Source organism: Gobio gobio, assembly GCF_949357685.1.
Source record: "Gobio gobio genome assembly, chromosome: 3".
Taxonomy (NCBI): Eukaryota; Metazoa; Chordata; class Actinopteri; order Cypriniformes; family Gobionidae; genus Gobio; species Gobio gobio.
In genome coordinates this window covers 64455041-64470206 of record NC_137099.1, presented here as the reverse complement: position 1 = coordinate 64470206, position 15166 = coordinate 64455041, and the positions used below count along the sequence as shown (strand labels likewise).

The following is a 15166-nucleotide window of genomic DNA, read 5'->3' as shown; positions in this document are numbered from 1 at the left end:
AAGATGATTAGTTAATTGCATCTGATAGATTATACTCTCAATAAAAAAAATTGCAGTGTGTTTGTAAAAGCTGTTTTTAACTGTGTTGACCAGCAGGGGTCACCAGCGTGTGGTGTTTCCTTTTACTGTCTATGGGTGTTTCGGACGCTTCGAAACAGTGAATCATTTTGCGAAGCAATTGATTCAATTGATTCGAAGCTTTGAAAAGCTTTGTTTCTCCCATCACTACACTCTCATTCTCTCTATCAGAAAGAGAGAGAGAGAGAGAGAGAGAGAGAGAGAGAGAGAGAGAGAGAGAGAGAGACCTCTTTTAATTACAAACACTTATAAAAAAACAATACATATTACATTACACACAAATATTAAAAAACATAAGCCTACATATACATAAAAAGGCTAAGCAAATAAAAATGTCAATTTATAACAGTATATTATAACCACTCTCTTCACTTGGTTTACATAAAACACTTTCAGTAGTACACTTTCACTTGTTTGGTATCATTTACCAATTCATAAAATAATAAATTACAAAATTAACCTACTTTTTACCAAAGCCTTAAACATATGTGAATGTAGCGGAGCCCCCTCTCCTACACGAGGAGCGATTACAGGGATACTACCTCTAGCTTAAACATGACTACGCCACCCTGGTTACCAGGGAAACATTAATACTATGGATCTAAGATTTTACACAAGACACACAGGAACGAAATTGTCAAGAAGGGCTAGAGACGTGGATACCAATCATCAAAAGATTTATTTAATTACTCACAATGATTGCTTTTAAAAGAGTATCAAAACTGGGTCATCAACATTCACAATAAAAAGCGGAGACCATGAGATAAAGGAAGCCGAGGCTTAACGGCAGATGCACAAACTTAGTAAGCGCAAGGCTTCTATATCACTCTCAGCCCCTGTGTACAAATGTCAGCACACACACCGCAATAACATCAAGAAATAACCACGCAGCACTCTGTGACAAGCCCTCCACCGCGTAAGGGCTCACTAGTGGCCCGCCCTAAAGCCTCGGCTCCTGTAACGAGAGCAAAACATTACAACAGGTCTTATACAATAACACTCACAAACATACACGAATAACATTTAAATTAATAAACAAACAAAAAAACAATACTACAATGAAAATCTGAAGGTTCAGTGCCAACGAAATTACCTTCACTGGCCTTCTACCAGCATCTTAGAAACAGAGCACAAATCAAACAAAATTAACGAATACCACACTGCAAAACACTCAAGGTAAACCAATCAAAACAAACAATGAAAAAAATTAATATAATAGAAAAGTCAAAGAAATACAAAAAAAAAACAAATATATGAAAACAAACCCATTACAAAACAATTAGGAAATGTCAGGTGGAAGATATCCAGCAATCACGGTGGCACATACTAGAGGACGAGCGAGCGTCACACACACAACACGTAGGCTGTGAACACATATGCGTGGAGAAGAGTTTGTGATCAAGATATCTTAATATATAAAGCAGCAGCGTCAAATCGCGTTGCTCCCCAGGCGTCACAGAACATCGATTCCTCCTTTAATGAACCCGTCGCCCATCCACACCACGCATACACAGGACACGGGACACAACCTCCCCCAAAGCACGGGAATGCGAGAAGGGCACGAAAAGCTCACACTGCAAGCTATCCCCGCAGCTCAAAGCATCATGAGACACGGGACTGCAAGAGAGACATGTGATGAGATCTGGAGCCGCCAACAGCCGCGAACTATCCCGAACTCAGAGTGGAAGTGTTACGGGAACAAGGGGCGGTCCCACGGGCAACGACGCGACACTCAAATGGTAAGCACACGCAAAGAGTGGTTTTCGTGCTATTTTTATACCGTCCCATCCTGTTCGTGATTGGACCCGCACTACCCCAAGCACATTAGTTTAATTAACAGGGCCACAGTACATCCCACTACATTAAGGATCAATTTATCCATTGAGAAGCATTTTATTCTTCCTTGTCAGACAAATTGCCATTTTACCAAACAAGAAGTTCCTTTTTTCCTGTTTTAGGCACTATATTTTGGCCCAAAAAAAAAGACCATTTGCAAAGAGAAAACCAAATCTGTAACTCAATTCTCCTAACACACCAAAAATGTAATTTACAAATATGAGAACCCGTTTCTGAAACCCCACAAAAAGGACAGTCTTCCCCTTGCAAAGGAATCAAACGTGCCTCATATCTATTTGTTGCTACTAATGTTGTAGATCTCAATTCCTTTTTTTCAATTGGTTTCTTATATAAGGACCTCCAACTACCTTTTGGAGGTGCCGGACTTAACAAATTCGGTCCACTTAGTCTCTGGAAGTTATTTTAGCGCTCTTATATTGAGACATTTTACACAAACCCAGTAAAGAGCTTTCTTAGAAATCATGTTCAGGCGCTCTAAAAGAGAGCAGACTTCCTTCAACCTCCTGCCAATCTCCTACATCCACATCCACACTGATCTTAGGGAACACATCCTCATACATTCCAACATTTGGTGGCAGAACAGGAAAAGAAACTTGAATTTCAGCTAACAATGTTTGCACAGTTCGAACAGAACAGGACCAGTATTTATGGCCAGTTTTTCTGCAGTAATCCATTGGTCATTTTACCGATTCCTTGAGGAAAGTCACCACTGCGTAATTCAGATCCTCAGCAGATGTGATGCGGCACTGAGACTCAACAGTGGCTTTCTTAACTGTAGCATAAATGCATTTAGAAGAATCAGAGGGGCTTGTGGGTAATTGAGCAGTGGCATAAACAGCATCAGGAGAATCAGAGGGGTTTGTGGGTAATTGAGCAGTGGCATAAACAGTGTCAGAAGAATCAGAGGGTTTTGTGGGTAATTGTTTGTGAGTGTCTTTAATCTCCTTGTAATCACAATCAGTGTGAGAAACCTGAGGAGAGACGGAGAAATGATTTACAGCTCTGAAGATCATCAGGATTGAAGTCATCAGACATTAAAGAATAAACATTGATTTAATGCAGTAACTGGACTCACCACTTCATGTTTTCCTGGTCCAGTCTTAGATGAAGAATCACCGCCTTTCAAAAACAAGCGTCCTAAATTAATGACATTATATCGCATTTCAACACTGATGTCTTGTGTAAATGTTTTGCTCATGTCTCGTTGCAGCCAATAGGTGGAGACAGAAAGTGGGAAAATCTATCTGTTTTAAAGGGGTCATGAATTGAGAAATCAACTTTTCCTTGAGCTTTTGACATATAAGAGGTCATCATATTATAAGAATATCCTGTAAGTTTCAGAGCTGAAAACTTCCTTGTTAGTCCAAAAAGCTTTGATTGTAACCAAGCCCAAAGAACAACTGATTGTAAATGAGCCTATAATAGATGGTGAAAGATCGCCTCTGCAGAAGGAGATAAACGCCTACTTCATCATCACAACTTTGGCCTCGCCCACTGGAGTGTTAGTAAGATGACGAGGAGAGACGAACTGACTAAAAATAACATCACCATCCAAAGAATCCTAATGCTAGGAATGTGCTTACTTATTTTCAACAATTTGAATGTCTCAGTTGAGCATTATTTATTTGTATTCACAACATTTCACTGTGGATTCTTTGGTAAATCAGTCGCAATTTTGGTGCAGGCTTTGCAAACAGACTTTTACGAATTGTAGGATTAATAAAGATGAATCTATATTTAATGAATAAATTATGCAGTTAAGACTGTAACATGCTAGATAACTTTATTCAATTTCTGTTATTTCAATTTTTGTTAGACTGGTAGGAAGGCCACAGGACACTGAAGTCTCACAGCAGCCAATAACAGCAGTGGGTGGAGGGTAGGAGGTCACTAGGAAGCCAGGAGTTTTTACTTGTGTGTCTCATGAACCGAAGCTCTCTGACTCCTCCATGCAGACAGGGGAGCACCAAATTTGATTCAGGTATAGCATTTCAGCCTTTTATTAAAGGTGAACTATGTAAGATTTTTGCAGTAAAATATCAAAAAAACCACTAGGCCCGTTTTATATATTTTGTTCAGTTGAGTACTTACGTTATCCCAAATGTTTCCAACTATTGGTAAATCGTGAGAAATTGCTATTTTAACCAAGGAACCAGGACGTGTGAGCTATGCGTTTGAGGGAGTTGCCTGTCGATTGCGTCATATCTGCGTTACCCTCGGTTTCCGGTTTTATTTAGCAGAAATTTTTTACTCTCACTGCAGTGTGAACAAGTGTCATAGCAGCCGCCGAGAGAACATCATAACTTCGGCTTAAAGTAGTACTTGCTAGAGCAGTGTGGATTCTCCTACTGGTATTGCATTTTATTCTGTTAATTTATCCTGTCATAGTAAATTGCATTTGAATAATATTTTGAGTTCGTTATCACTGAACGAGCGTTTTGCACTTGCACTTAAGTAAGTTGCCCTATTCAGCTAGAGATTGGTATTGATTTGAAGCCATTCACGGGCTATCTTATCTGCGCGTTGAAGTATAATTATCACAGCCTGCCGAGCTCCCTGCTGAGCTCACTAAAGCAGTTAATAGTATCTATTTAACGAGCATTCCATAGCTGGCGTGGAAGCGTCAGCGAAAGCGATCAACCCGCATTTTCAGCATCCGCGTGTGACTCTTCCTCTGCGACTCCTCCGATGCAAGGACTCCGGTAATGCACAGAGTTATCTCCGTTTCTTGTCCTCTTTCACCTTGCTTTCCTCTCTCTAACCATGTGTGTACAGTCCATTCTCATTATTTCTCAACCACATCCCACTATTACACGTAGGCCTTCACACCACGGTAACACTGCTAATTTACATCCTGTTCCCTCCTCCTCTAATGCCCCTCCCTCTTTTTCTGTGGGGCTATGGAATTGTCAGTCAGCTGTCAATAAAGCTGACTTCATTGCAGCCATTGCCACTCAATCCGCTCTCAAAATCTTGGCCTTCACTGAGACTTAGGTCCGCCCAGAAAACTCAGCAACACCTGCTGCTCTTTCTAATAACTTCTCTTTCTCCCACACCCCTCGCCAGACTCGGAGGGGTGGAGGCACGGGTCTTCTCGTTTCTAACGACTGGAAATCCTCAACCCATTCATCTCTTTGCAATAACAACACATTTGAATACCATGCTATTACGCTTACAACTCCCTTTAACATCCATATTGTAGTCATTTACCGCCCCCCTGGTCCATTGACCACCTTTGTTGATGAGCTAGATATTCTGCTGTTCTCATTCCCAGAGGATGGCAGTCCACTCATAGTCTGATACATAGTCAAAACTGATTCCACACCATCAGTCCTCGTCCTGCTTGATCTATCCGCGGCCTTTGACACGGTCAACCATCAGATTCTTCTGTCCACCCTCTCATCACTGGGCATCACAGGGACTCCACTCCTTTGGTTTGAGTCTTATCTCACAGGTAGGTCTTTCAAGGTTGCCTGGAGAGGAGAGGAATCCGAAGTACATCAACTGACTACAGGGGTTCCTCAGGGCTCAGTGCTTGGTCCTCTCCTCTTCTCCATCTACACTACTTCTTTGGGACCCATCATTCAGGCACATGGCTTCTCATAACACTGCTATGCTGATGACACCCAGCTCTACCTTTCATTTCAACCAGACGACCCCACAGTACCTGCAAGAATCTCCAGCTGTCTGGCTGACATCTCTGCATGGATGAGAAAACATCACCTGCAGCTCAACCTGGCAAAGACTGAGTTTCTCATCTTCCCCCGCCAGTCCCACTATACAACATGACTTCACCATCCAGTTAGGTACATCCTTGATTTCCCAATCAAAGTCAGTCAGAAATCTTGGAGTAACATTTGATGATCAGTTGTCCTTCAGAGAACACATTTCTAAGACAGCTCGCTCATGCAGGTTTGCGCTCCACAACATCAGGAAGATTAGACCATTCCTAACAGAGCAAGCAACACAGCTTCTTGTACAGGCCCTGGTTATTTCTAGACTTGACTACTGCAATGCGCTTCTGGCTGGAATCCCCTCTTGTGCGATCCATAGACTTCGAATGATCCAGAACGCAGCAGCACGTCTTGTCTTCAACGAGCCCAAAATGACCCACGTCACACCTCTCTTCATCTCCCTGCACTGGCTACCTCTCGCTGCTCGCATCAAGTTTAAAGCACTGACGCTTGCCTACAGAGCCTCCACGCGCTCAGCTCCTGCATACTTTGACTCGATTCTACAAATCCACACCCCCATCAGAAGCCTTCGCTCAGCTAAGGAGCGACGGCTTGTGGTATCATCACAGAGAGGCAAAAAATCCCTTTCTAGAACATTTTCATTCAACATTCCCAGATGGTGAAACGATCTTCCCAACACCATCCGAAACGCAGAATCATTGACAACATTCAAAAGTGAACTAAAACTCAGCTCTTCCAAGAGCACTTAACCTCTTAAAAAAAAAAACTTTCCTTTCCTTTTTACCCCTCTTTTCCCCTCTCTACTCTAGCCTGTGCTACACTGAGCAATGTATACGGTCTCAGTATTTCAGGCACTTGTTGCACTTACTCGACTGTTCATAACCAATCGCTTCGTGTACCCCCGAGTTGTAAGTCGCTTTGGATAAAAGCGTCTGCTAAATGCATAAATGTAAATGTAAATGTACTACAGTAATGTTAATAATCGCATCCATGAACATGATTTCTGCCCGAGTCCTATCCTGACTCTTTCAATTCACTTGTCCCAAGATTCTGCGCTCAAACGTGGAGTCATCAAACTACTCCTTTGTTTTTGAACAGGCGAGCTCTAGTGGTCGGAAAAGTTACATCGTGTAGCTTTAAATATGATTGTTATTTTTATTTATTTTGAATACAACTTCTATTTCTTATGCATATGCATTGGATATTTTATGCTAATTTTAATTCCTTATAAAACGGCTCGGGTTATGTATATAACCCTTGTTCCCTGAGAAAGGGAACGAGCACTGCATCGGAACAACGAATTTGGGGTTGCTCCCTAAGCAACAGCATATCTGAAGTCTGAAGGAAACTATTCCAATCCTGATTGGTGTTGCGTCATGATGTAGCTGTGACGGCATACCCGGAAGATACATAAGGGGAGCCGGTGCATAGTAACGGCAATTATCGCGATGAAGCATGTGCTCCAGGCTTTCTCAGAGAACAAGGGTTATATGCGTAACCCGAGCCGTTCCCTTTCGAGGGAAATCGCACTGCGTTGGAACAACGAATTTGGGGAATAAGTACCCACTAGGCCACACCGAGGGTCGCGCCTGCCCTAGTCTGAAGCCGGAGACCGGGCACAACTAGCACTGGAGCACCCTAGCGCCAGGTGTCACAGGGAGGTGCAAGCTATAGAACCTTATAAAAGTGTGTGGGGTAGCCCACCCAGACGCCTCGCAGATATCCTGCATAGGGACTCCCGAAAGGATGGCCACCGAAGAGGCCATGCCTCTAGTGGAGTTAGCCCTCACGTAGTTAGCACTAGTACTTCAAACGAATTAAACCTGTGACCTGTTTTCTGGGTAACATTAAGAATATCTCTATATATTGTTGCAACACCGCCGCCACAACCAATCCGACGGGGCTCATGCTTACAACAGTATCCTGGTGGAGTAGACTCATTAAGACCAAAATAATCATTTGGCTTAAGCCAGGTTTCAGTAAGGCAAAGTACATCAAAACTATTATCTGTGACCATTTCGTTTACAATAACCACCTTAGGTGTGAGCGATCTAATGTTTAGAAGACCTAGTTTTAGAAATTGTTTTTGTTCACTAATATTGAGATTTTCTGGTTTAATCACAATTAGATTTTTCCTACATCCTACAGTAGATTTAATGTTTGACCTCACTAAACGAGGAATAGACACAGTTTCTATATAATGTTCTACATTGGTACTTATGTCAATTAAGTTAGGACAAATTTGTTTTTGTTCACTAATATTGAGATTTTCTGGTTTAATCACAATTCGATTTTTCCTAGATCCTACAGTAGATTTAATGTTTGACCTCACTAAACGAGGAATAGACACAGTTTCTTGTAATGTTCTACATTGGTACTTATGTCAATTAAGTTAGGACAGCAAAGACTGTGATTTGGACTTTGACTTACTAGGCATATTATGTTCAACGCCCTGGAGATGTTGTCCGACAGAAGAGCCGCTCCGATTCTGCGGGGGTGAAGGCCATCAGGACGGAAGAGCCTAGGTCGCTCCCAGAACAGATTCCAATTATTTACAAAGAGCAGCTTCTGTTCATTACACCATGACATTAACCATTCATTTAGAACAAATAATCTACTGAACTTTTCATGTCCTAGTCGGTATGTGGGAAGCGGTCCAGACACGATGATCGTTGCTTCAGGCGATGTTCTGCGCACCGTCTCGATCAGGCTCCTGTAGTCCTTCTTCAGAACCTCCGTCTGCCGCAGCCTGGTGTCGTTCGTTCCCGTGTGCAGCCCGACAGCTCCGATGCGCTCGTCACCGTTCAGGATCTCGGGAACCTGCGCAGCGACATCGAGAACTCGAGCATCAGGAAAGCAGTGAGTGATAACCTTGCCTTTACCTGAGGTAGCGTGGGCATGCCGGACGATGGAAGTACCGATGACCACAGCGTCACGTTCTGTCTCGCGAAGAGGGGAGAAGCGGTTCCGGGTGGAGATCTCGAAGACCGGGAGGGCCGGAGAGGTACTTGCTCTGGTCCTGGCTCGCGTCTTCCGCTGTGGAAACACCCAGGGTCCATGGTGCTGTGTCGGTGCCGGAGTGAAAGAAACCAGGGATGATGATCGCGTCCTGGGTGCTTGGGTCCTGTGCAGAGAAACACGCGGAGCAGACGAGGTCGGAGTCAAAAGGTTACTGACTTGAGAACATCGGCGCGCGATGTTTCAAGCGCTGTTCGTCGCTCTCTCAGCAGGACTTGTCTGTCTTGCAGGCCGCGAATCTGCTTCTCCAACGACTCCAACTCCAACTGCACCGAATGCAGCTCGAACGTGTCCTCACCTGCACTCAAAGGTAACATTAGACACACATCCGAGTTATTCGCCATTGTAGCAGATGTGCTACGATGGCGAATTGTAGGTTTCAGTGGTTACCGGGTGTAAACAAGTTACCACGCGTGCAATACTAGCGGGCTATGGCTAGTAGCGGAAGTTCGGATATAAGTAGCGATATCAAAGCAATCCGATTGTTTTTTATAGAGAATCGTATCGGAGATATGTTCATACGCTGTAAATAATAGAAAGTATTCGTTTGTAAGCGAGTGTTAAGAAGAAAATCAAGGATTATAAATCAATTTGACGGAGCTCCAAACACAAACAACGCGCTCATGAAGCATGACGCTTCGTCATATCTGCATGTGATCGTGACTCCGCCTCCTAAATATCCCGTCACACTGAAGCTCACGACACCTACAACAAACCAGCATCTTAATACAAGACTAATATACTGAAGTGAGATTGATTTTAAAGTGTTTTTAAAGTTAATTTCACCATATTAGTTGAAGTCAAAGACTCATTATTTAATGTCAGTTCTGGTTCTTCTGTGATGTGATTGTTGGATCAGGGCTTGAGTTCAGATTCTTACCAGCAGGGCCGGCGTTTGCTATAGGCGAGCTAGGCGGTTGCCTAGGGCGACAAATGTGTTGGGGGCGCAGCCAGGCGCCCTCTAGTGGCGCCCTTAAACCTACTTCCCATTAAGCATAGAATTAAAACAAGCGAAATAAAACATACTGTTTATTAAACATAATCATCCTTGGGCGCCCCCTCAGCCGCACGTTTAATTACTTAACCTGATTATTAGATTGAATTGATGGTGAGTATTGTCTAGCACAGGCGTTATGTCAGGCAAGTGCTCAGCACTGGCGCGTTCTTAAGTGAAGCGGTCTAAACCCTCGAGTGCACAGGGACGGAAAAAGAGAAAGGCAGACGATCACAAGAAAGCCCAGTATAGAGGTAAGTCTTCTCATCTCAGCCATAAAAGTGTCAAACGAAATAAATTTACTTCATATTATCGATATTATCAACTAATATTGGACGGCATTGGACGTTTTATTGCTGTCACTAAGCTATCACTAGCTAGCTAGTTATCTACATATTACTACACATTTCACTGACAATAAGGAAATCCAGACGAGCCCAATTTTAATGCTGCGTCAATTTTGAAGGTGAATAGAAATGCCAGAAACAACTGTTCATCTTTTACTATTTAAGATAGGGATAGAGCTACAAGAACTTATATATTTTAATTTTGTAGTGGTAAGTACAGTGTATCCATAATAGCACTTTTGTTTGTAGAGGGTATAGTTAATCCAGTTTATGGGTCATAATTTGCTTAAGTGTCTTTACAGGTGCTTAAGAGAGTTTTTGCACAGTTAATGGAGTTAATATTTGGTAAATATCCTTGAACATTCTTTCTAGCATTTGTGTATGACCAATTTATTGCAGTTGATCCTTCAAGTCTTAATTTTCTTGATTAAGTGTTGGAATGACTATAAAAGCATTTTTGTTTGTTCATCCATAGTTTGAGTCATAATTTGTTAAATATCCTCCAACGTTCTTTGTAGCATTTTTGTATGTGCAATTTATTAGAGTGTATCATTTAAGTCATAATTAGCTTTTTAAGTCTTGGAGTAACAATAGGAGCATTTTTGTTTATATAGTTTTTATAAATACTTAACCCATTTGTGCCCAATGGCATGTTCTGCATTTATTTTCCCCAGGTTTTTGTATTTTTTCTTGAAAATCGTATTTGAATCTGTGGCAACTATAGTTGCCGGTGGGCAAATATGTTGTAGCCTATGCACCCCTTCAATGTCAAATATGAATAAGAGGAGAACATTTAGCATCTAACTCAAAATAACTGCTTTCAACAGATCAATCTTTATTCATAATCAAATTTATTATGTTTGACTAAGTATACTAAAAACTATAGATCTGTTGTAAGATTTGTTTTGTTTGGATGATTCTAGAGACCTTCATGATTATGTTGATATATATATGTCAACAAAAAATACTTATTAGTAACATGAAAATATCCTTTCTTTGTGAGGGTTTGCCTTCGTTGTGCTCCCTGGAAGTAGGGGTTGGAAGTTGGCAGTCTCATGTGATGGGGGGGGGGGCGCAAAACTCAATCTCGCCTAGGGCAACCAAAGAGCTAGAGCCGGCCCTGCTTACCAGGAATCATGAGCAGAGTGAAAGTCCAGATGATCTTCATTCTTCTCTCTTATTAAATTATCTTCTCTGTTGTCAGTAGATTCAGTTCTTCTGAAGCTCTCGATGTGTGTTCAGATGAGCTTTGAGTGTTTCTTTCCTGGTTACATGTTTAACATGAAGTGCTGAATGTGACAGAGACGCCCACTTCCTCTGAGAGAGAGAGAGAGAGAGAGAGAGAGAGAGAGAGAGAGAGAGAGAGAGAGAGAGAGAGAGAGAGAGATGTTTATAAAGAGGGAAGCAGAAGCCGCTCACTGCAGAGCAAATGGATGGAGCTTATGTCTAGCTCCTCCTCACTAGACGTCCATGTAATTTGGGCCTAATGGGTGAAGCTAGAATATCCAACCACACCCTAACCCTACCCACAACTCTATCCCTCCACCCCTTTAGACATCCAGAGAGGAGGAGCTGGACGTCATGTGACTGCAGTGAGTACTTCCAGTACTTGTAACATCTTTTAACATCTTAACATGGTAAAGATTCAACTTTTGATAATTGTCCAAACATCATGTTCATGGAGACAAATAAAGCTCATCATTCACATCTTCCAGTTTGAGTGACATTTTATATAAGTGAAATCACGTTCATAAAACTCACCATCTGTATTTGTTTGAATTGTTCTTTTACTCCATCAGTGAATCCGGTCTCCACAGAGACACATCAGATAAAACCTTCTGGAAACCATGAACAAATGAAGGAGTGAAAGAAGAAACTGGATGATAAAAGTCTTGAAAGTCAAGCGGCTCCTTCTAATGTTCAGCTCCACGGATAGCGGCCGATCATGTGACTGAGATTCATCACGACACGAGAAACACACTCAGTCTGTCCAGATGATCTTCTGTTCTCATCGACATCAAATTACACTCCAGAAACGTCTTTAGCTGAAAAACTGACCACATCATGTTGAGTTAACGCTTTTAGCCCTGATTTTCACTTGCAGACAGGTTTTGTGAAATAGCAGACAAATGTCCGAAATCAGAACAAAAAAGGTGCTTGTTCGCGCAAGTGACAATCTGTCACAATTCCCCAGTGTGAGTGCCCGTGATTACCAGCAGAGTACCCAGAATCCTTTGCCCTGACTCATTAGCACTCACTGTTTACACCTGTGTTTCATTTCCCTGTTCACTGCACCCTATATTAGCTGTTTATCTTGTTTTGACACATACTGCATTTCTGAGTGTTATCCCTGGTTTCATGTCTCTTGCTTTCCTTGGAATTCTTACCTGTGTCCCGGATTACCCTTTTGCTTCTGTCCCTTGTTCTGTTTGCCTGAGTGGACTGCCTACCTGTGTATGACATTTTGCCTTTTCTTTGACTGCGATTGTAGATTAAGTCAAGTCAAGTCAAGTTTGCCAGGAGAACGGGACTTGCCTGACTGCAATGTGCCAAGTGTAAAATTTGGTGGAGGGGGGATTATGGGGTGGGGTTGTTTTTCAGGGGTTGGGCTTGGCCCCTTATTTCCAGTGAAAGGAACTCTTAATGCTTCAGCATACCAAGACATTTTGGACAATGTCATGCTCCCAACTTTGTGGGAATTGTTTCGGGATGACCCCTTCCTGTTCCAACATGACTGCGCACCAGTGCACAAAGCGTTGCTCCATAAAGAGAAATGGATCCAGAGGACAAGAAGACCATAGGAAAGAAGAGCAGAGGAAAGAAGCAGCAGAAAAAGAAGAGCCAGAGAGCAGGCCCCAAGAAAGTGAGCCAAGAGCAAGCCTTCATAATCTTCTTTTATCCCTTCTTTGACCATGTGACTGAAACCCAAAGTGAAACCCAAATTGGCCCTTGTGGTAAGAAAGAGAGGAGTGAAACAGTAAAGCAAATGTCTTTGCTCATTTTAAAATATCTTTGATTATTTTCAATCCTACAAGCGTTTTATGAGTAATTTTCCTGTTTCATGTTTGTCAGGTTTAACTGCACATCCAGGGGTTTCCGGTACTTTTAATTGGAGCCAAATATACATTACATCAAGTGACACTGCTGTTTTTTATTGTTTTATTAAAGTTGTTAACTTGTAGTTTTGCCTTGATCTCACATAGTTGTGTGTGTTCGTTGAGATGGTGGTCCAGTGGGTTGCTGGTTCGATCCCAGCGGTCACCACCAGTGTGTCCTTGAGCAAGGCACTTTACTCCATGTTGCTCCAGGGGGATTGTCCCTGTAATAAGTGCACTGTAAGTCGCTTTGGATAAAAGTGTCTGCCAAATGCGTAAATGTAAATGTAAATGTGTGTTGAAGTCACCGGCAGCATTGCACTAGTGTGAGTTATTTGGGAGGCTGAGTGATGCAAGGAAGAGATTCAGTCAGATGAAGGAATGTTGATAAAATGAATTTATTTCTTAATAGCCAATGATAACCAGAAGATAAGATCAAACCATAAATTATAATGAATTTAATAAACATTTCAACATTTGTTGACATTAAATAAAGATAGTTGATCACCACTTCGAGTATTTCAAAGTAAAAATATAAAATCATATATTTTAGTAAAAATATAAGTAGATATCTGAGTAACATATATTTATTGTATATATATATATATATATATATATATATATATATATATATATATATATATATATATATATAATAAAGTGGATGGAGAGCTCTCTTGTAGTAAGCCAAAGTGCATAAAAGGAAAGGTTTAAGTCAAGGCAGTGACTGGCTCAGAACGGAAATCGTTCATCCTTTATACCCTTTTAGAATCAGATGAGTAATGCTAACTTCCTCTTTTTGCTATCAAACTTAGACATGGCCTCAGGGGCCAAATGTAAAATTAGTAAAAATCTATGCACGAGTGGTGTTCACAATATTGAAGCAAATGTCACGTACATAGAAAGAACAAAAGGTCAACGCAAGTCAACAGTATAGATCCATCAAGAAAATAAAAACATAAACAAGAAAATCATAATTAATATTTTTTTCTCTTTTTGGTCACACCACTAAGATTAAAGGGTTCATAACACACACAGTTTCTGCCAGTCTCGTGTTAATCATGAGTATCTATCGAGTAGTGTTGATCCTTCATATCTCCCAATGTCTTTAGTTTGATTATATTTATAAAAGACAGATACACTGTACCGATTCTTTCTGAAAACAGCTTGTGGAGGCGTGCAGTGGGCGGAGCTAAAGAGTCCCGAGCACACACACACACACACACACACACACACACACACATACTGGATAACTCTCGATTCCCTATACATTAGTGTTGTTCACATTATATGCACTTACGCGCAGATTGCCAACAAAACACACACATTGGATGCAGTTTCACTCACTGCCTGCGGTTTCCACTCATGACCGGGAACAAACACACACACTCGCAGAACTCCGGAAACACAAACTGCATCACTGTTCCCTTAATGCAGGGTTATTTGTGAAGCTGAACAAGGTGATCTTTCCCTCACACACACACACTTCTTTAGTGACATTGATCTTGTGTCTAAAAACACAACGCCAGCGCCACCGACGGCTCCCGTAACCCGAACGAGGCTCGATGATGGACACGCTCTGGCTCTCGCTCTGTGTGTGTGTATGTGCCCATACAAGGAATTCTGCACTTTATGACATCATACAAAAAAAAAAACTTTCCGAAACTCTATTTGGCAGAGAAATACTCGGCAATACGTCCAACTATTTTTTTCTTTTTTGTCCATGTTTAGCATGAGAATCAACTCTTTAACCGTGTAAATAAGTCAGAATACAAGAAGTAGCATTAGATATCCTGCTTTATTGTGACTAGAGTCATGTGTGGGTCTTCGAGGCATGGTGTTGCTGTGGTATCGTTCATATCTAACTAATAGGATGTGTGCCGTCCACAGCACCCATTCCAAAATTCACTCAGCTTCCGGTGTTCCTCAGGGTTCAGTTCTTGACCCTATATTATTTCATCTCTATATGGTTATGTTCTATAAGCTATCTCAAACAGTTATCCATGCTTTTGTTATGTCTTGTTCGGATTACTGTAACTCATTTTACATTGGTGCCACTCATTCATCTATCTCACGCCTTCA

General features: G+C 41.7%; 1 protein-coding gene across 1 annotated transcript; it reads right to left on the bottom strand.

The window, feature by feature from the left end:
• Positions 1–294: 294 nt before the first annotated feature.
• On the bottom strand, positions 295–9169 carry LOC307123454 (uncharacterized protein). Its single transcript, XM_079811987.1, has 3 exons — positions 8061–9169; positions 3011–3054; positions 295–2906 (listed from the first exon to the last, which is right to left on the bottom strand). The coding sequence occupies exons 1-3, from the start codon at positions 8065–8067 to the stop codon at positions 2613–2615; spliced, it is 345 nt and encodes a 114-aa protein (XP_079668113.1). The 5' UTR covers positions 8068–9169; the 3' UTR covers positions 295–2612.
• Between the last annotated feature and the right edge of the window lie 5997 nt (positions 9170–15166).

Excerpts from the sequence above, each read along its gene's own strand:
- LOC307123454 (XM_079811987.1), bottom strand. Across the intron at positions 2,907-3,010 it reads GACCAGGAAAACATGAAGTG|GTTTCTCACACTGATTGTGA; the intron begins GTGAGTCCAGTT and ends GTCTCTCCTCAG.